At 34.8% G+C, this 21,322-nt stretch overlaps 1 protein-coding gene and 1 long non-coding RNA gene across 3 annotated transcripts; one reads left to right on the forward strand and one right to left on the reverse strand.

Moving 5' to 3' along the window:
• The first annotated feature begins 6,570 nt into the window (after window positions 1-6,570).
• On the forward strand, window positions 6,571-11,550 carry LOC18443810 (Calcium-binding EF-hand family protein). 2 transcript variants are annotated; one of them, XM_020673259.2, is made up of 2 exons: window positions 6,571-7,607; window positions 10,896-11,550. In XM_020673259.2, exon 1 carries the CDS (start codon window positions 7,108-7,110, stop codon window positions 7,594-7,596), a length of 489 nt encoding a protein of 162 aa, XP_020528918.1. In that variant the 5' UTR covers window positions 6,571-7,107; the 3' UTR covers window positions 7,597-7,607; window positions 10,896-11,550. The 2 variants fall into 2 exon arrangements, with proteins under 2 accessions (XP_020528918.1, XP_011626909.1); XM_011628607.3 differs by lacking the exon at window positions 10,896-11,550 and adding an exon at window positions 7,717-7,860.
• A 5,454-nt stretch (window positions 11,551-17,004) lies between these two features.
• On the reverse strand, window positions 17,005-18,220 carry LOC148782921 (uncharacterized). Its single transcript, XR_016051401.1, has 2 exons — window positions 17,600-18,220; window positions 17,005-17,382 (listed from the first exon to the last, which is right to left on the reverse strand). It is a non-coding gene; the product is annotated as an uncharacterized LOC148782921 (long non-coding RNA).
• Between the last annotated feature and the right edge of the window lie 3,102 nt (window positions 18,221-21,322).

Consider the following 21,322-nt stretch of genomic DNA (forward strand, 5'->3'; position numbering starts at 1 on the left):
TGCACCAAGTCCCCATTAGAATTGATGCCGGCAATGAGCTGGGCGGCCTGGTAGGCTTCGCCCTAAAAAATAGGGCCTTGGTCTAGGGCAATTGCTGGCCCTGTTCAGCCCAGCCTCGGTGGGCCTTCTTTTTTTTCTTTTGATTTTTTGACCTGGCCTTGTCGTGCCCTATGATCCATCCAATACGAATATAAATGAAAGCTTTGATGCTCATTTCTTTGAAGAAAATTTTTTTGAGAGAGAAGTGACCCAAAAAGAGAGTTATTTTCAAGAACTTGAGCTAATATAGAGATACCTCGACTTAGAAGTAGTGAGAGAGTGAGGAGACTGCTCAAATTCTTGACTTGGAGAAATCTACGAGAGAATAAGTGAGGAATCCGATCATGAACCATTTTCTTATCAACAAGCCATGTTTTGTCTGGAAAGTAAATTAGGGAAGGAAGATGAGATGAATTCTATTATAAAAAGTCTTAACTATGGGAGTTGGTTCACCCACCATCTAACCGTAGGGTCATTGGATGTAAGTGGGTATTTAGGCATAATGAAAAATTCAAAGTAATACTTGTGGCTAAAGGGTTTACCAACAAGGAAGGGGTAGATTTTTTGACACCTAGTGGTTGCTTGGGTACCTGAAAATCTATAAATATAATATTTTCCACCTTTTGGGTACTTGAAAATCTATAAATATGACATTTTCCACTGTTTGGTTAGACTTTATAGTAAAGAAATGGAAAGAGATTAACGAAGATTTCTCAAAAAATCATGAAACACATTAAGCGATGAATGGTGAAAAATCTATTACACGCTTGACGGGTAATCTTTAGAAATCTTTCGCATGGATCTTTCTGCCCTATACAAGTTTAATAAAATGCTTTACATAGGTGCTCCCTTTTCTCTAAGCTCGTCTCCTCTCTCTTCAACATGCCAACCAGCCTACTCGGTTTACATAGGTGCTCCCTCTTTCTCTAAGCCCGTCCCCTCTCTCTTGAACCTTACTAAGTGGTTTGCATAAGGTGCTCCCCTTCTTCTCATCTGTATTTTTTTTTTTTTTTTTTAAACAACCCTTTTTATCTTTAAGCCCCTTCCTGTCATCTAGACCTCTTTCTCTAAGCCCGTCCCCTCTCTCTTGAACCCTACTAAGTGGTTTGCATAAAGGTGCTCCCCTTCTTCTCACCGGCATTTTTCTTTTTTTAAGCAGAACTTTTTATCTTTAAGCCCCTTCCTCTCATCTGGACTTTTTTTTTTAAAGCCCTTTACTCTCTTATCTGGATTTTTTCCATTCTCCCTCTCTCCTTAGCATATCCATTCTCCTTGTACCATAAAGATTTTTAATTTGGTATCATAAATTTAATGCTTGTTTGAAATTATATAAATAGACATTTGAAAGATTTCTATAAAAAATAAATAAAAATAAGGCTTATCACAATAAAAACATGTTATTCCAAACATATTATTCCAATGACTTATCATGTTGAAACCAAAGTCTAATCATGTTAGAAGACATGTGATTCCATGTAAGTGCCAAAGACATACAAAAAAAATAAGAAATTGTGTGATGATGACTTTATAATGATACAAGTTATTGTTCGAAAATCTTTTTGGAATGGTGATGATGTTATTATTAGAAAATATTTTTGGAATAATGTGATGATTTTAATTCTGCATTTCAGTGGAATTTTGTGATAAAAAAGAAAGAAAGAAATGATAGTTTATAGGCAAGTGCGGTAAAATGTTCGTAATGTATTTCTCATATTTTTTTCCTGACAACCAAATAGTAGCCATGTATTTCTCAAATTGCATCTAAATACTACTCAAACGGTAACAATCTATTTGCAGATAATATATTACGGCAGTAATATATTTCACAGACAATATATTTTCAGGTATCCAAACAGCCCCCTATTCACTTGTTGTTAAGATGGCTCTTCCATAAGAATGATTCTATCCATCGCCGCCTACCTTGACCTAGTATTACACCAAATGAATGTCAAAACCACTTTCTTGAATGATGACTTAGAAGAGGAGATTTATATGAACCAACTCGAGGGATTCAAAATAAAGGGAAATAAGACAAGTATTTAAACTCAATAAATCCCTATATGGACTCAAACAAGATTCAAAGAGATGTTCCTCAAATTTCACCAAACATTAATAAAGAGTGACTTTAAGGGAAATTAAGATGATCATTGTGTCTACGTTAAGACAAGTGGGACTGGTATCATATTCACGACCCTTTATATGGAGGACATTCTAATAGCTAGTAGCACCTTAGACCTAATAAGGAAGACAAAGGTATTGCCATCAAATAACTTTTACATAAAGGACTTGGGGGAAGTTTCATATGTGTTGGGAATTCAAATAATAAGAGATAGAGCAGCCCATACAATTTAATTATCTCAATCCACATATTGTAACAAGGTTCTTGAAGGTTTGGGATGAGTGAGTGCAAATCCATTGACACACCTATAGAGAAGAGAATGAAATTAAGTGCCAATATGAGCCTAATAGCTGACTATGAGAGAAGTGAGATGGAAAAGGTTCCATATAGAAATATCGTGGTGTCACTAGTGTATCTAACAATGGGATTAGGCCTAACCTAGCTTTTGCTCAAAGTTTAATAGGATGTTTTCAAAGTGACCCCAAATTCGAACATTGAAAAGCCGTTAAGAGAATCATGAGATACCTAAAAAGAACCATTAATTATGCCTTGACCTATAGAAATGTGAGTGAACTTAGTGTCTTGGGATATAGAGATTATGATTATCAAGAGGATCCGGATGGCTTAAGGTTAACTTTGGGTTATTTATTCTTGTATGGGGGTGGTGCCATATCTTGGCAGACCGAGAAGCCAAAGAAGCCATATGGATAAAGAAGTTCTTAAATACATGATAGGGATGCTTGAGCCAGACCCACCCAGCGTAGTCTATCTATTCCTCATCTTGTACCACACATTATCTTGACCATTCATTTTCAAGATTATCTTATTGCATATTTTTTGGAGCTATAAATTTCATAATTTTTTTAAAATAATTATAAGAGTTATTTATACCAAAACTACATCTTCAAGCAAGATTTGAAATCGCACCTTATTTTGATCGCTTTAAGTAGACAATTAGATTGTTTAAAATGCACCTATGAGTAGTTCCCTTGATTTTTCTTAATACCTAGACACTATATATATATATTTCTTCCAAAGGGAACATGCATGTGTTTGTCGGGAAGTTTAAAGGCAAAGACTAGAACGCACCACAAGCAATGAATTATATATTATCCTTCCTTATTGTAACATAATTATATTAAGTTGTTGAACCTTCTCCAACCAAGTGGCGCGCATGTCTTCTCCCGAAATAATGTAATATTATTCTCTTCTCAATCATCAATAATCACTAACAATATTTTAGAATTCACTCGAGAATTAGGGGTTCAACTTTCCTAAACTGATGGAGCCAATTAGTTGAAAACCTGAAAGGATGATTAAAAATCATCATCGTTGTCATCAGAGCTTTGTTTTAACTATTTAGGGTTAGTTATATAAATCTTAATCCTCCATTTTACTCTATCAAGAAAATAATGACAAAAAAAATGATAAAGAACAAAAGTGATGGAGTCGGAGGCCAAAACCTGCCTCTCCATATAGGTAGGTATGCTTGGGTTCAATAGCATGTCTTATTAAGCTTACTAATGCATCATTACACGGCGAGGTAAAAATTACAAAATTATAATCACTATCGTCCTTTAGATTATAAATTAGGTAGTTGTAAGTTTTAGTAGCTTGACTCAAAATTTGAAAAAAAATAATTTAATCTTTGTAACACACTTCAAACCACCCGTATTGACATCTAATGCTTTATGACAAAAATAATCTCAAAATATACAAACTCTTACAAGATAAGAAAAGAGGGGGGCAAAACACATTGAAACAAACAAACAAAAGCTTGTAGAGTCAACTTTTTTTACATCCAAGTATGCAATCTTTAAGAATGGGGTTAGGGTTGGGGTCGTGGTGGTAGTACCCCCATATGTTAGTCACCACGTCGTAGTTTTCATTCCTATTGACACCATTCCACTAATACTTTCAAAAAACTAACTCCTAAACCATTTGAATAAATAGATAGGGTTGTCTTCCCTACTAAAGTACCCCAAAAGAAAATGCAATGTTTAAGCGCATGTTTGGGTTTAATTCCTGCCGTTCCCCGATTTGTTCGATTTGTTTAATCCCTGTCGTTCCCCTGATTTGTTCAATTTGTTCTATTTACGATGATAAATAATGAAACTATTACTATTTCTTCTTTTTCCTATTTCTTCTTTTCTACTTCTTTTAAGGGCGAATGGGCGATAAACTCCTTTTTCCTACTCCTGCTACCAAGGATAGGATAATAGCGGTTTGTGGGTTTCTTTCTACCAATTGGGGCCCTCCCGTTACCGCCCCATGGATGGTTACAAGTTTATAACTACTTCTCTTACTATACTATGCTTACCTAGCCAATATTTAAATTCGACTCCTGTTCCATAAAAAATTAACATTCGTGATATTACTTTCTAAAAGTGATGCATCACCAATTATATCCCATAATCAATGCTCAAAGTGGGAGAGAAATCGTTTTGTCATGCCCAATTTTTTCTGATCTTTTGTGAAAATTTCCCTATTAAATAACTGCTTTATTTCTAAAAGTAAATTTTCTCTACCCACAGTCCTCACGCTTCGACAAATTGCTACCTCTAAAGTCGTGAGAATCTTCCCATTGGCCTTCTTTTAACCTGTAAAATCTTCCAACTAAATATTAAGAAAATTTCATCATCATCGTATCACTTTTTGTGGACTATTGGGTTCCGCATCATTAGGGGTGGCAATGCGCCCGGTCCCGATGCGGGACCCGGCGGGTATACTCGATACGGGTCCAGGTATAGGTTCAACATTTGGACCCGTGGGTCGGGTTTGGGTTCAAAACCTGAACCCAAACACTATTTAGGTATGGGTTCAGATCCAATTAGACCCGATTTGTACCTGTAAACTGCTGGAGATAAAATACTTCAAGCTGTATTCATTTGAATGGATTAATGATCATATACAATAAGAATTTTTAGTCATATTTAGCTATTAAATAGCAAATCAGACGGCTTAAAATCTAATGGCACGTGATGCCAATAATATGGGTATATGATAGTAAAAAACAACAAAAGAAGCTGTGAGTGATGGCGGCAATGGATCCAACCCAACCTGAGACCTGACAAGATTGATCAGAGACTTGGCAGGTATAGGTATGGGTCCAAAACCTAGACCCGAGTACATTCGGATATGTGTCCGAGACTAGCCGGACCCAACCCATTGTCACCCGTACGCATCATCATCATGGAAAAGAAATTATTATTTGAAAATAAATAAATCTTCGTCACTCCTATGAACCCATGCCCGCCTCCCCTCACTCACCCTCAATCAACGCTCTCCTTGTATTTTTCAAAAATATTTTCCTAGGTGGGCCACCATGATTTCCCACAGTTTTTGCTAGGAGATTTTCCTATCACAGACATCTGAAGGGCAGTGTCGTAATTCTATGAAAATTAAGGTTTACTTGTTAGGTTCTCCCCCTCCTATTTAAAATAGGGGAGTTGAGGGGAGGGAGCAAGCGCCTCTTCTTCCTCCATTCCTTTGACGGAGTCTGCCAGGCAAAGAGCGGCAGCAAAACGTGCTTTCACGGACACATTTCTCTCTCTCTCTCTCCATTATCTCTCTCTATTCTAGGCTCTCTTTCTCTCTCTTCCTTCTCTCTATATACTTATTTTAGGCGGTGGGGTTGTTGACGAAAATGTCACCCATTTTCTCCACCAAATCAGAACGAGACCTAGCCCCCATCAAAGTCACACCAAAACCAGACACAGGAACCCTAAGTTTTCACCAGAAAGCCATTTCCAAGAAGCTACACATCGCAGGCATACCAAATGGTTGAAGATCCATGGAAATTTCAAGGTTCACCTTGATGGAGAAGCTTAGATCATAAAGGAGTTGCAGAATCGGAAAGATCGGCTAAAATCCCAGAGATTGAGCCAAAAGTCGAAGCATTTGGTTTTGGATCCTTGGAAATGTCATTCATTTAGCGGAAAAAAAAGAGTGCACAGTGAAAGGGAGTTACAAAATTCCGATATCTGTGTTCGAAATTTTTTTTCCGATATTTGATTGAGATTACGAGAAAAGGTGAATCAGATGATTAAGGATTCATGAAAGTGGCGAAGATCGAGGAAAAGGAGTAGCATAAAGTGACCGGGCGAAGCACACTTTGCAGTTTTATTGTAAGTTCATTGAATGAATTTACTTTATTGAAAGTTCGTTGAATGAATTTGCTGTATTGAAAGTTCATTGAATGAATTTGCAAAGCCATTTTCAAACGATCGTTTGGTCTTGACGTTAAATATCCATTGAGACCTCACATTGCGAGAAAAGAGGTTCGGAGGGCTAAAAATCCTTGTACAAAATACAAACACAGATAGAAGGTTGAAGTTACAGTTACGTTAGATATCCAGAAAAGGAAAGCTAAAAGATTGAGTATTTGGTTAAAGCTGAAGGATCAATCTACAGAGGAAGCTCTAAGATGGGTGAAAATAAGGTAAATGCTTTCCTTTGAATTCTACAATTTTGTTAGAAAATTGTTACTGGTTAGGTCATAGATCAAGAGAAACATTTTTAGGTCATAGATCCCGTTAAAGTTGGGTGAAAGGCTTAAAGATCCTGTAAAAGTGGTACAAAAAGTTATAGAAAGGTGGTTACTGGAGAATTTCCTTTCTGGCAAAACACAGAAAACAGAGGGAAACACTAAAGATTCATAAAGAGCTCAATATCGAGCAGAGAAACCCTAATTCTTTTCGGAAACAAAGGAGTAGCAAGAGGAGACAGTGGTAAAATCACTTCCCATAGAACGCCAATTTAAACCGGTTGGCATTGGATAAAAGATGAAGAAATCAATCCACTGCGAAGTTTCAAAACCACTATAATACCATTGTTGTCATAGAGCCTGAGCTTCTTCAATAGCTACAACTCTCTGAGCTCCTCTCCATTTTTAGTCAAAACAGAAGTGGGTAAACAACGAAAAGGCAAAAAGTAAAGGAAAGATAACCATGGCCGATGGCTCAGTGAAACTTGATGATGAACAATTATCAGAGCTTCGAGAAATCTTTCGATCTTTTGATCGGAACAATGATGGAAGCCTAACCCAATTGGAGCTCGGTTCTCTTCTTCGCTCTCTTGGCCTGAAACCAAGCCCTGACCAACTCGAAGCCCTAATTCAAAGGGCTGACACCAATAGCAATGGTCTTGTAGAGTTTTCTGAATTTGTTGGCTTAGTAGCACCAGAGCTTCTACCAGCTAAGTCTCCTTACACAGATGAACAACTTCAATCTCTATTTCAGCTTTTTGATAGAGATGGAAATGGTTATATAACAGCTGCTGAATTGGCCCATTCAATGGCTAGACTGGGCCATGCTTTGACTGCTAAAGAGCTTACAGGAATGATCAAGGAGGCAGACACTGATGGGGATGGAAGGATCAGTTATCAGGAGTTTGCACAGGCCATTACCAGTGCTGCTTTTGATAATTCATGGACATAGGACTCTAAGGAGTGAGTTTCTTCTACTTTTGTAGTCTCTTCCTACTTTGTTTTTGTAGTTTGTATTGCCTCCTTGTTTTTGGTATCTCTTTGATAAAATTTTCTTCCTCCAATTTATTAGCGGAGGAAGGTTGCGTACATGGAGCCTGGACTTGATTGATATAAGTGGGTTTTCCCACGCTTGCATGGGGATTTGGAGTTTCTATAACCAACTCCTCGGCAAACTGGTTTCTCTTTCTATTTATTTCATATTGTTCTTCCAGTCTTTGTTCCTTGCAATTGTGTCTTTTATTTCTTCTCCTTAGAGTTTTCCTTCTGTTGTTTGAAAGTTTCGAGTTCTTTTGTGGGGAACATGTATACTCCAGTAGTCTCCTTGTTCTTCTTGTTTACTAAAACTCTAGAGCTAGTGAGTAACATGTGATAGCCCAGGTTTTTTTTCTTTTTTTGAGCTCTTTTAACACCTTGTGTTGTAAGTTCAAATCTCATGTATTGCAATCAGGGAGGGAAAAAAACATCCGAGCTTGTCCTTTTAGCTCATGCATGACTATTACGAACTTAGTCAGTTTTTGTCTGGTCCATTATTTGAAAAACTGACCAGTATTAACAATTTGACAAACTCTATCTGAGTTTAATTTGTGTAAGCAATAAACTTTAAACATTTGACTTTCGTATTAGTTCCCATTGGTTGTTTCAAACCAAAATGGCAGAAGAACTCTAGCCTAGCATGTCCTCGTCTTAGAATGATCATAGTCTCGGTGGATATTCTATTGATCGATTCATAAAGGAATCACATGATGGTCTTAGAATGATCATAGTCTCGGTGGATATTCTATTGATCTATTCATAAAGGAATCACATGATGGTTAGGTCTTAGAAAGAATTAAATCGAGTAACCAGATCAAGCTAGTCCATCCGGTTCAGTCCTGGTTGCCCATTTGGGGCAAGCAAACAAGTCAAGACCAATATGGTTATATAGAAGCTTGACACCTAAGGTAACAGTTTTTTCACTTATTATTATGGTTCTTAAATGTTTAATTGGAATGAGGCAGGGGTAAACTCAAATCCATGTCCTCTCAGAGTGAATACAAGATTGTGGGTGGATAGTATTAATAACATTCAGTAAATATACTGAATTGCTTTTTGAAGTGATCAAGCAGAGTGATTCTATGAAGTTCCTGGTCTGACTGGATAGACAGGCCCTAATTAGTTCAGAATAGGGTCTGGTGAAAAAAATGCATAAAAAAAGTGAACATGATGCCCTCATCTTTCTCAGTTCATGATACTTTGCCAAAATTCAAGATACCAGACTTTGAGAAAGTGTTACGGCTGATCTGTTCAAGGTTATTACATCAAAACATCTTTCTTTTTGTTCTCAGCGCTCCAAATAATCAATGTTCAGTCTATAATATAGGAAACTCTCACTTTACCACCCGAATCTTTTACTTTTATAACCCAACTTTTTTAGTATTTACCGCAGCATCTTGATTAGTGGTTAGCACTACAATGCCGCCATTTGGGTTTTGGTTCCTACATTACCCTCTTCAATAGGTAAAAATGAAACCTTTGATTGATTTCCTCATCAAGCACTCGTGAAGAGAATTTAGTGTCAAAGTTGGCCTGAGAAATTCGACCGTAATGTTTGGACGATGTCTGGTCTTCTTCAATATGCACTTGTATTTAAATTATGGATGAAAATTCTGAAGCAATGGCGGCAGTGTTTGCCATCTTTTACTTTCGACTTGGTACAGTTTCAATGGATTCCTGGTAAACTATGGAAGAAATTTAAACCAGAATTAGGATAGGTTTAGTGCCACATGATTAGCAAAAATCTGGATTTCCAATTTGGAACAATATTATATAACATTTGAAATGTTTATCCCTGTATTGTACATACATATAGAGTTCGGGCTTTCTGTAGAACTATGAAAGGGTTTTTGTTATCATTAGCCAATAATCAATTTGTTAATATGCTTTTAGTCCCTCAAACTAATTTAAATTAATTCCCTTTTCTTTTCCCCCTCTTTTTCCTTCTATGTAATTTTCTTTTTAAATGTTAATTTGTCTTTTCCTTCTATGTTAATCGGAGAGGTGGAATAGCATACGCCCTTTGCATTGTCATATGAAAAGCACCTCTCTAAACACAAAAAAAAGAAAAAAGAAAAGAAAAAAAGAAGAAGAATGTGATCTAATGCAATCTATAGCACTCTCTAAATACTGGAAGGATGCAATTTACTGCAAAATTGAACTTTAGATTCTGCGAATTGCTGAAGAATTTACAGTAAGTTATTACATCTCATTTCTGGGAAGACGGAGAACATAATTGCTGTGTTTTGATCAAATTGTACCTAATTTCTGCATATTGTTAATAATGGGAGTAAATTTGGTGGTTATGAGACCACCGTCAACACATGTTCTACGGTGCAAAGATGCTTTTTTCTCAGAGTTATTTCTACATATTATTAATAATGGGAGTAAATTTGGTGGTTATGCGACCACCATTAACACATGTTCTACCGTGCAAAGATGCTAGTAGGGTTCTTTGCTATTAAGAAAGTTGTCTGATTCTCTTTGGTTGTTCTTGAGATGGGGAAGGAGGCCATTGTCGGTGATAGGAATGTAACTCAAAATGTCATGACGCTCCACTACCCTAACCATCACTATACTACCAAAGCTCATTTGTTGGTATTTTCATAATCCTACATACTCAAGCTAGCCGCCAGCTTATGAATAGGCATTCTCGAAGTGCTTGAAAGAAATTATGCTATAAGATTGGTCATACACCATCCTGTTTCTTGGGCATTCTGATCTAGGTGGTTAATAACTCTTACACAGGGTGTATAATTGCAATTGTCAACACCTTACCCAGTGAAGCCCTAGCTACAGGACATCCCTAGCTACAGGACATCTTCAGTTCATAACTTTTGAAACTGGCCAACAATGAGTACCTATTCATCCAATCAAGTTAGTTCAATGGATAAGAACAGAAACTTAGTGGACAAACATCTGCTAATTGTGCAAGCTAATAGTATTCTCACATTCGCCAAACAATATTTACAAAGTCAACACTAATACAATAGCTGGATCAAATGACCAAGACCCTTTAGTAAATTGGTTCAAAAAACAATTTACAAACAAGATCGAGGGTCGCTTTTCTTAGCACAATCTAGGACACTTGGCAAGAAAGAAATCGGAGGGCAAATGAGAATCAAAACCAGTCCATTCAATTGGTAATGATAGAAATAACTTGGAAAATTCAAGCTTGCATCCCAGACATCTCTCTCTAAAAAAACTGCTCTTCAGGTGGAATTTCTCTCCCTACAAAACCCTTCTCCTCCAACAGGAAGGAAGCACTTCCATTTCTCTCTGCATAACCTTCTCCTTCGTCAGGGGTTCTGCCGATATATCCCAACATTACCTTCATGGAACCTCGCTTTCTAAGCTAGAGAATTCACCCGAACCCATCTATCACCCAACGATTTCATATCTCCACTCTCCCAAATTGTCCATTGCAGAGTCTCAGGCACCTATTACAGACCTTAAACCTCTGCCAGCCCTAAATGGAGCACCCAAATTTAAAAGCTTTTGGGTTTAATGGATCTGCTTTTTTCGCTGAATTTTGTTCCAAATTTTAGGGAAATAGTGTTCTTTTTTTTCTTTTTTAAATAAGGGGGAGGGGTTGTTTTCTTAACTTGATTCCTCCCCAACTTTTGTGAGTTTTTACATAATTTTTTATATGCTCTGTTGATGTTTGCAGAGGTTTGAGTGGTAAATAGATCTGAAATTCAGCTGAGAAACATACCAATATGTTTTTTTTAAAAAAAAGCTCAATGGGATGTGAATGTTATAGATGCTTGTCATACAAACAATTGAAATTTCGCGCAGTGGGGTAGACATTATGACATTTAATCTCAATATTCGGTATGACATTATGACATTTTTTGGAATATGGTTCATCAAACAACTTATCACATATACAAAATTGATTACGCAGGGTTTCAAGTGTGCTTTCTAAAAATGGGGAAAACCATGTTTGAGAAATTCTTTCTCAGTAGACTGTTTAAGGTGATCATAATTATTCTTGATCATGGTATGTGAAATTTAGTAGGTACATTTATTTTATTGATCAAGCTCAACGTTCAAAGGAAAATTTCTCAAACTTTTATTGCACACCAAAGCTATCAAATTTTATGTCGTATACTATAAACAACAATGACCCCTTTGTACTATAGGTAAATGGCCTTGTTATATACAATCCTTTTTATAAAAATATTTTCCTGTAAATCATTTCACACAAACCAAATGACCTCTAAGATTTTCTACATGAAATTTCGGTGGCAACATTATTATCAAAAAAAAAAAAAAAAAATTGTAGGATTACTATCTTCTTAAAACCAACTAAAAGCTCATCGAGGCTAGGGCTGGCAACAGCTCGGCCAACCCTGGTTCGAGCGCGGCCTGGACCAAGCTGAAAGTGTTCTAGCCAAGGCCTAATAGAGGCAAATAAAAAAGAAAAAAGAAAATATGGAAAACACATACTTGAACTCAGCGGGTCTATATCCCTACTTGCAATTTAGATTTTTACTTAATAAAAGATGTTACATTTATGCACGATATAAACAAAAGGACGCGGTTAGCATGCAGCCAACCCACATACCGTAGAAATGCGGTCTTGGCAATAAATATATTTTTTAAATATAATTTAAACCTAATTTTTAAAGAATATATAATCTTTAACATCGAGATCATGAATATGAAAAAAAAATTGAAAACTAAAACTAAAAATTATATTAAAAATACATGTGGATTGTTAGTTACAATTGTTTTCAGATGGACCATATATTATAAAAATACGGTCCAGCCCAAATGAAACAATTGTTCTCAACAAAATAGGGCGAGCATCTTCTTGTTTCTCCTTCTCTAGTACAATACGTTTTCTTGTTTTTTATTCTTTAGTGCAGCTCTTCATTTAGTAGTACTAACCAGTGTTCGTGAAATCGAATCGGAACGGTTAACCGATCATGAGGCTGGAAGCGGTTCAAACCGGAACTGGACTAACAGGGGCGGTTAACTGGACCAACCTATCAAGGAGATTTAAAAAAAAAAAAAAAAAAAAGTAAAAAACCCCCAAAATATTTTTTTTTTAAAAAAAACTTAGATTAAGTCGTATATAAGTCATTTTTTTTTTCTTTTCATCTTCTAGACTGGTCATATATTAGTCATTTGGATCAGCATCATAGAGTGCATGGTCATATATTAGTCATTTGGATCAGCATCATAGAGTGCAGACAATTCATGGTTTCAATAGAGCAATAGAAAATTCTTGCAAATTCACTAGACTTCTACCGTAATTTCATAGATTCTCACTGAATAACAGTCAATAGTGTTGCAATAAATATATCAGTAGTCTTCAATAAATATATTGGTAGGTATAAAGTCTAACGTAATGAAACCTTATATAACAACGTTTCCAAAGTCTAAATTAGATGTGGCTGGAAATTTGTGATGAATGTACTCATACCAACCTGCAAAAGATGAAATGTAGCACATAATAAAATGTAGCACATAATGAAGTACCTTTACCACATGCTATGATTTTCTATCAAAACCCTGAAGAATTCATTGTTTTATACAGTAAACTTAAGCAAGAAACATGAATGTTTTAATACTATTCAATCAACACAAACTCATCCCACATTTCCACACTGAAGTAACTATTCAGTCAACACAAACTCATTCCACATTTCCACACTGAAGTAGAAACTAGAACAAAAAAACATACTTTTATAAAAAAATATATAATCTAACAAGTTCACCAAAAATATATAACATTAAAAAGAAAGAAATATTTTTTTTTTCGCATATTCATCACAAAAAAACATATTTTTGTTAAAAAAATATATAACATTTAAAAGAAATAAATATTTTTTTTCTCATAGTCATCACAAAAAAACATATTTTTATAAAAAGATATATAACATTAAAAACAATACAACAAGCTCACCAAAAATATATAACATTAAAAATAATGAAATATTTTTTTCTCATATTCATCACAAAAAAACATGTTTTTGTAAAAAAAAAAAAAAAAACATTCAAAACAATCCAACAAGCTCACAAAAAATATATAACATCAAAAAGAAAGAAATTTTTTTCTCATATTCATCGCAAAAAACATATTTTTATAAAAAATATATAACATTTAAAACAATCTAACAAGCTCACCAAAAATATATAACATTAAAAAGAAAGAAATTTTTTTCTCATATTTATCACAAAAAACATATATTTTTTTTTTAAAAATATATAACATTGAAAACAATCAAACAAGCTCACTAAAAATGTATAAAATTAAAAAGAAAGAACATATTCATCACAAACAACCTATTGTTATAAAAAAAAACGTAAATTTATTAAGAAATAATGTTTTTTTAAGAACCCTAAAATTGACCCAAAGAACACAAACTTTAGAGTCAAAATCAACCCCTAATCTTTCATTTTTTGAACAAATTGACATGGGGATATGACAGATACTTCAATTATAATTAAAATGCCCCAAATATCATGAAGATCAATTCACTATTGAGATCGTTCTTAAAAAAATGGTAGATATTTCACTTCCAACAATTTTCAAAACAAAATGCAAAAAAAAAAAGGTTCATATAAATAAATATACTCAATGATAAATCAACATACTTGATGTATTCTATTGATGAAGCCTTGATGATCAAATTTAACTGATCAATTCAATAAAAAACGATGAATACATCGATCAAAAATCAATTTTTTTTTTATCGAACACAGTTCTTCGAGTTGCAGCATTTTCGGCGAAAATCAACCTCTATAATTCATCTTTTTCGACAAATCGAAATAGAAAAAGTTTAAGGCTTCAGTAATGAATCAAAGCCCTCTCCATGCATATTCATGGGTTATTGAACTCAGATTGATAAAATGGTGGAAATTTCACAGTTTTAGAAATTTGCCATTTCAATCCACCAAAAAATCGTTCTTTTTCGATTTTTTATTCAATAAACAATTATTTAAAGAAAATTTCAGGTGCATAAGTGTAATAATTCACTGAAAAAAACAAAAAAAAGGCTAGAAAATCAAATAAAAAAAAGTTGCAAAAAGTGAATCACAGATTCTGTTTAAAATAGCGGCCTTTGTGTCACATAACGGCAGTTATTTAATATACTACCGTTATGAACGTTATACGGCCTGTTATATCTGTAAACTGGACCGGTTAGTAAAAATTGATCGGTTTTTATGCTAAATTTTTTTTGGAGGTCCCCGACATTTTACTAATACCACAAAACCGGCCTTAACTGGAGTCGATATTTTGCCGGTACCGATCTAATTCGTCGGTTACGATTCGGAACGGCCGGTTATACAAACACTTGTACTAACCGAAGAGTTGTACTGCTAATGTTAGAAAACTGATTATCCGTAATGTGAGTTGTACTGCTAATGTTAGAAAACTTCTTTCCGTAATGTGAGTTGGACGACACTCTCTTAATTGCCCCAAATTCCCTCTTCCCCTTTAATAATCCAAAAGTAATTTTTAAAGGGGTTTTTTGGTACAAGATAGTCACAATCAATTTTGACCATTAGATGTAAAATTGTGTGGCTGCATTTATTTCATGAAGTAAGCTCAAACTTCAAAAGTAATTTTTTCGAACTTTGTGATATACCTAAACTATCAAATTTCACATCGGATAGTTGTAACTAATTGTGACCACCTTGTACCAAAAATAAATGACTTCATTGTATACCATCCCTTTCTGAAACTAATATGATAATCGGAACTACTATAGTGAAAATCCATATTTATCAAGAATAAGAAATGTGGACTTCCACTCCACTAGAAGATTAAATTGCCAAGAATTGGGCTTGGGTCAAGAATGTACCAGCTGTTCATAGCACTACGTATCAAAGTTTCATTCTTTTGTAACCTTGTAAACAACAAAAAAAAAAAAAAGATTAAGTTGCCAAAAAAAAATGGGAAATACGAATTTCCCACTGTTTGGATTATATTGTCATTTAGAAAATGTGATAAAATTTAAATGTTTTACATTTTTTCCTAGATCAAATTGAGATAAAATTTAGAGAGTATGTGCATCTCATGGAATGGTTTTCATAAAAAATATAAAAAATAATTTATAGAAAATAAAACAACCAAACTACCCCTCAAAATTTCACGGGTAAAATGGTAATTTTTTTAAAAAAATATTTTTTATGGAAAATTTTAATGTGTAAATTTATATATATGTATATATGAAAAAGCTGGGATTAGCTCACTAGCTCATATGAACATATGGGCCCAACGACCCAAATTGAATATAGACCGATCTAACGATCACGGATGTCCGGTAGTGTTTAAATTTTATTTATTTTTATACAAATCTAAATCATTTGAAATTTAGACGTGTGTTTATTAAAAATAGGTGAATCTTTAAATAATATTAAAAAATTATTTTACATGAAATAAATTGACCAAAATACCCCCAAAAATATTCGAAGGGTATTTTGGTTATTTTATTTTTAACGAATAATTGTTTTTATATTTTTATTAGGTGCGCCTTGATGAGAAGAACATATACCTAAAATTTCAAGTGGTTTAGATTTGTAAAAAAAATAAAATAAATTCAAACACTACCGAACATCCGTGATCGTCAGATCGACCGGAATTCAATCTGGACCGTTGAGCTCATATTTTCATATGAGCTAGTAGACTAATCCCAACGTTTTCTATATATATATATATATATATATATATATATATATATATATATATATATATATATATATATATATATATATATATATATATATATATATATATATATATATATATATATATATAGAAAATTGAAATAGTCATACATGCATTGAACCATCCAATCAAGATCTAACATTGATGTCAATGGCATTTTTCTAGTGAACTATAATGCGGAGTTTCAAGGTTCTTTAGGTTTTTATATTTTTAAAAATATCTTTATGTTATTTGTAATTATGTGAGAGGGAAAAATATAAACACCCATAATTTTAGCTCCATCCAACATATAGAAATAAAATAAAATTGAAGTACTCCAATCATTGTATTTTCCAAATTATTTTTCTATAGATGGTTGAGGGTGAGAAGTATAGAAGACTAAGATTTCAGCTCAATATAATGTGGACGAAAAATAAAATAAAATTAGATTATTTAGACGTGTTCTCACCTCGTCCAAATGCCCTTCTTTTTATGTGAATTAGATTGTCCATTTCAGTAGATGCACCATGGACGTGCTATAATGCCCTTTCTTTCTATGTGAATTAGATTGTCTATTTCAGTAAGATTTGTGATCTGATTTCAAAATCTCATTCATTTAACAAACATTATCATCTTATTAATGAAAACTTCAACGAACACTTTGAAAATGGTTAAATTTACTAACATTCAGCTTAAACAAAAACATCATCATCATTATCAAAGTCTTTTTCTAACTAATTCAGGTCAGCTAGCTTAAACAAAAGATAATTTTCCAAATTCCCCATAATTACAAGTTAAACCCAAACAATATTTTCCATTATCAGTTACTCAATTTTCTGCCTTCCAGATTTCAGAGTTGGAAATCTCCAATTTTGATTCCAACTTCCAATTGCCCTTGGGATTTTCTTTCATCTCAATGTGTTTATGGTCTCTCAAAATTTAATGCATCTCAGAAAATATCTCCTCCAGCTCTGGTTCCTAAAAGAACAAAGCACCACTACTACTATTTTTTACCGTTTGCACCAAACCAAACAACTCCTACAATGAAAAAATATCAGAAATATGAGTCAATTGGATGATTCTTTCTATTTCATAGAATTTCAAGAATCATTAAGTTATACTCACAAGATTCTCAATAAGCAAAAGAACAAAAATATCTACTTAGGTGTACAAACATTCTCAATAATAAAAAGAACAAAAATGAGCGTGTTCGTGTGCATGTGAGTGAGAACTCTCAGCAAGGACATGCATGTACCTCTTTGAAGAATAAAGCGAAGTTGACCATTGGCAACACTGTAAAGAACTACTTTTGATCTACAAACGTAAATCAGTGAGGAAGATTAGCTCAGACGAGTTTGTATTCATCTACATACATTGTACACATTTCAAGCCAGCCATAAGACTTTGATTCAAGTCAAAGTAATGTCCCTGTTGATCCTAGATGAGCGTCACAAGAACGAAAGGGGGATACCTTCACCATAACCTTCAAGCAATTGTGGTGTTTACAGCAATTTTCATTTTTCTTAAGTACTAATACTCGATTTCCTCTTCTATAAAACAAAGGCTCATTCTTCACAAACTCCAATTAAAACATCAAAATCTCTCTCCTTCTAACGCCTGTGTCAATAACTTGGTTTTCATGTCAAAACAGACAAACGAACATAGCAAAATCAGTGTCATGGAAAACCCCATCATTGACGGTGGGCCATGATCCTTTTGTTGTCCAACACCATCCTTTCCAAAAATAAAAGGAAACCTCAAGAAAAAATGTATAGATCCCCCAAAAGGGAAAAAGAGAAGAATTTAACTCCAAATCGATTGAAGAAAATATAGCATTTCAGCTTGTTATTGCACCACTTTACCATCAAATCTCACCGCTTCATCCACTCCTTTCGAAACACTGACATATTTCTATAGTGGCCATTCATAAGAGTCGGCTTCATCCACTCTGTTTCCTTTCCAAACACCGACATATGCCTATACTGGCCGTTCATAAGAGTTGGGGAAGATCTACGCCATAAATTTATGGAAGAGAAGAGCTGGTTGTTTGTGCCTCCTGGCTCTGTGGGTTTATTGTTGCTAGATCTTTGGGTCCCCGGGGGCTGACTGGGGATGTTACGCAATGTCGGATTGAAGCCACCTGGCTTCATGGGATGCTCACATCGAATCTGAGCTGATGGTTTCATGCGATCAAGCCACCTCAAAATCGAATTGCCGAGATTCCTTCCCACTTCGATGTCCCTCTGTTGAATTTTCTTATGCACACTCAATGCCACATCGAAAACATTCTTTGTACGCCTACCAAAGGCCGAGCAAAATAATGATCAATGATATATAACAATAATGATACAAATAAACATGCATTTTGTGCGAATGGCTATATGTGTAGATACCATGAATATACTCCAATATTATTCTGATACAAATAAACAGCTTTTCAGAGACGATTTAGCTGTCCATAACAGCAAACAGGGAAAAGAAAAAAAATAAATATGACCACGTCGAATTTATCGATCCAAAGAAAGAAGGAGAAACATACCTCACAATTGGGGAAATTTTTTTTATCCTTTCAGATTATTTGTGCGTATCTCCCAAAATTCAAAACCAAACCTAAGCATATTAAAATAATATTGACCATGGTCATTAAGGTGCAATACATCCTCACTACTAGCCATTTTTCCTTGGATGTATGATAACATGAATTCAATTGCAATTCTCAAGCATTGTTTACCCATATTCCCGTTTCACAGTTGCAGCAATGCCCCTCATACTATACATCCATATAAGTTTCCTTCTAAGTCTATCAAAAACATGGACATGAAGGGCACTCACATGTTACTTAAAGAAGGCCATAAAGAGGATAACCTTATTGAAAGAAAAACTCCAAGCATCTCCAAGACGTCAAATATCCACTTATATCTTTCCACTACATGTATCATAGAACTCTTTCCTACAAACTTCTCCTGAGATCTCTCTCTCTCACTCACACACACAACCAAAAAAGAAGCCAAAATAGTTGATGGTACGGTCCCCACTTTATACCCCAAGCAGATTTCCACCACCCTAACAGAATCCCTCTTCTTCAATCTCCAATATCAAGCGCCTGTCCAAATCGAACTTTCTGCCTGTGATAGCCCTGTAGCAAGGTGGAAGCCCCATTGAACATCAAGCATCAATGTCAAAGTCAAATGGGAGATTATGAAGTTGTCTTGATCTAACATAAAACCTCAACTATCCTGGAATTAATTGCACCATCAATGAGCTGGCAAATACAGAGAGTGGCGGCCTCATCTCAATGACCAGAAGCTCCTGAAAACTTTCTTGGCATGGCATTCCATTTGCCACAAATGGAAACAGGCTTGAGGACAAGCAAGCATGCATGCATCTCCTCCATCTAGTTATAGTAGTGAAAACATTTATTTTTATTCAATAGAATCCACATAATTTCATGAGGGCTGGCCCTTCCCATAGGGTCGGCCCAGGTCCGGCCCAGCCCAGCCCTCAGGCCACATTTTGTAGCCGAAGCCCTAGTTTTTTAGGGGCGGGCCTTCTGGTCCATTTCCATGCCTAAATTTCACTGCAGTCCAGTATTCATTCATTTTAATTTGACAAAATATCACAACAAAAGAAAAACTATAGTAACATTCAAAGTAGCAGTCATGCAAAAAGACCATTCAGTCCATTCCATAGAGTAGGAGTGGAAGTTAATAAAGATGTCGAACCCTAGCATGCAAGGGTAACTTATTTTCAGAGGCCATCAGGATACAGGAGACATGTAAAATACAGCATGAAAGACTTCCTAGTTCCTAGAGGCAACTATGGAATTTGCAACTGCTACTATAATTGTAACTTTTTACTAGCCATAATGAGTAGACAGTGTAAGATTTTTCATTGAGAATGTCACAGTGAGGACCTATTAGATATTAAAATCCCAATAGTGTTGTGTGAGAAGGCTTGCCCAAGAAAACACATTTTGACACCCTTCTGAATCAGGGTCATCATTGTTTTCAAGAGGTCACTATTTTAAAGGAATACAACCTAATCACCCACGAGTTGCTTTCATAATTGCTAATGGTTATATGACTGTGGAATGCCAGGGTAGCATGTTTCCTAAGAGGCCATCGTGGAATACCTTGGAGAGAGCACAATGCCACTAAAAGATGTGAAGTATGCAAACTAAGCATTTACAGGTTGCAACAGTCTCTCTTTTCAAATTTTTACCAAATAAAAAAGGACTTAAATATGCCATAGTCCCTATATAATCTATAGAATAATTATCATGACCAGACGACAATGGCCAAATGGATTAGACTGTTGACTGGTGCCTTAGTTTGGCCTAAACAAAAAATTGGGTTTGGCTAAAAATCGGTCAAAACCATACTATGACAAGTTTTAGCCAGTTAGACCGGCGATTGTGATATGTTAGACCGGTTAAACAAAGTTGGGAAATTTTGAAATATATTTTATATTTCTAGATTATCACTACTATTTTTCTTTATTCTTTTTAAACATGGTCCAATAGGTTCAACCAAGGTTCAGATGGGTTTTGATTGGGTCAGACCTCTCAATGGTTTGGTGGCCGGTCTAATGTAGATATCCAAAGCCCTAATTCTATTATCGAAATGGTGCTTGCCTGTGCATCACATGCTGTAGACTAGTATAGTTTTAAACAATTTTATTTAGACCAAGCACTGAGCATGTGAGGGCATCGGTCCGTTCAAACACTATGGCATGGACCAGCTCAGTGATCAAAATTGTCAGTCAATTTAAAAATTTAAAATATGAAAATAAAAGAATCTGAGGAGTAAAGAAAATAAAAGAATGAAAAATTAAAAATATTGTTAGAAAAAATCCATCAACATCGAGCAATAAGTCTAAAAAACTCAGTATTCTAGTCATTAACAATGACATCAAATATGTAATAACAAAAAATAAGTCAACTAACCTTTCAAGGCATAAAACAAAAGTCCACATTCCA

The sequence above is a fragment of the Amborella trichopoda genome, chromosome 3 (genome assembly GCF_054954075.1).
Source record: "Amborella trichopoda isolate Santa Cruz 75 chromosome 3, AtrichopodaSantaCruz75HAP2 v2.0, whole genome shotgun sequence".
Lineage (NCBI taxonomy): Eukaryota > Viridiplantae > Streptophyta > Magnoliopsida > Amborellales > Amborellaceae > Amborella > Amborella trichopoda.

What these genes read in the sequence shown, in the direction of transcription:
- LOC18443810 (XM_020673259.2), top strand. Translation starts at nt 7,108, where the DNA reads ATGGCCGATGGCTCAGTGAAACTTGATGATGAACAATTATCAGAGCTT.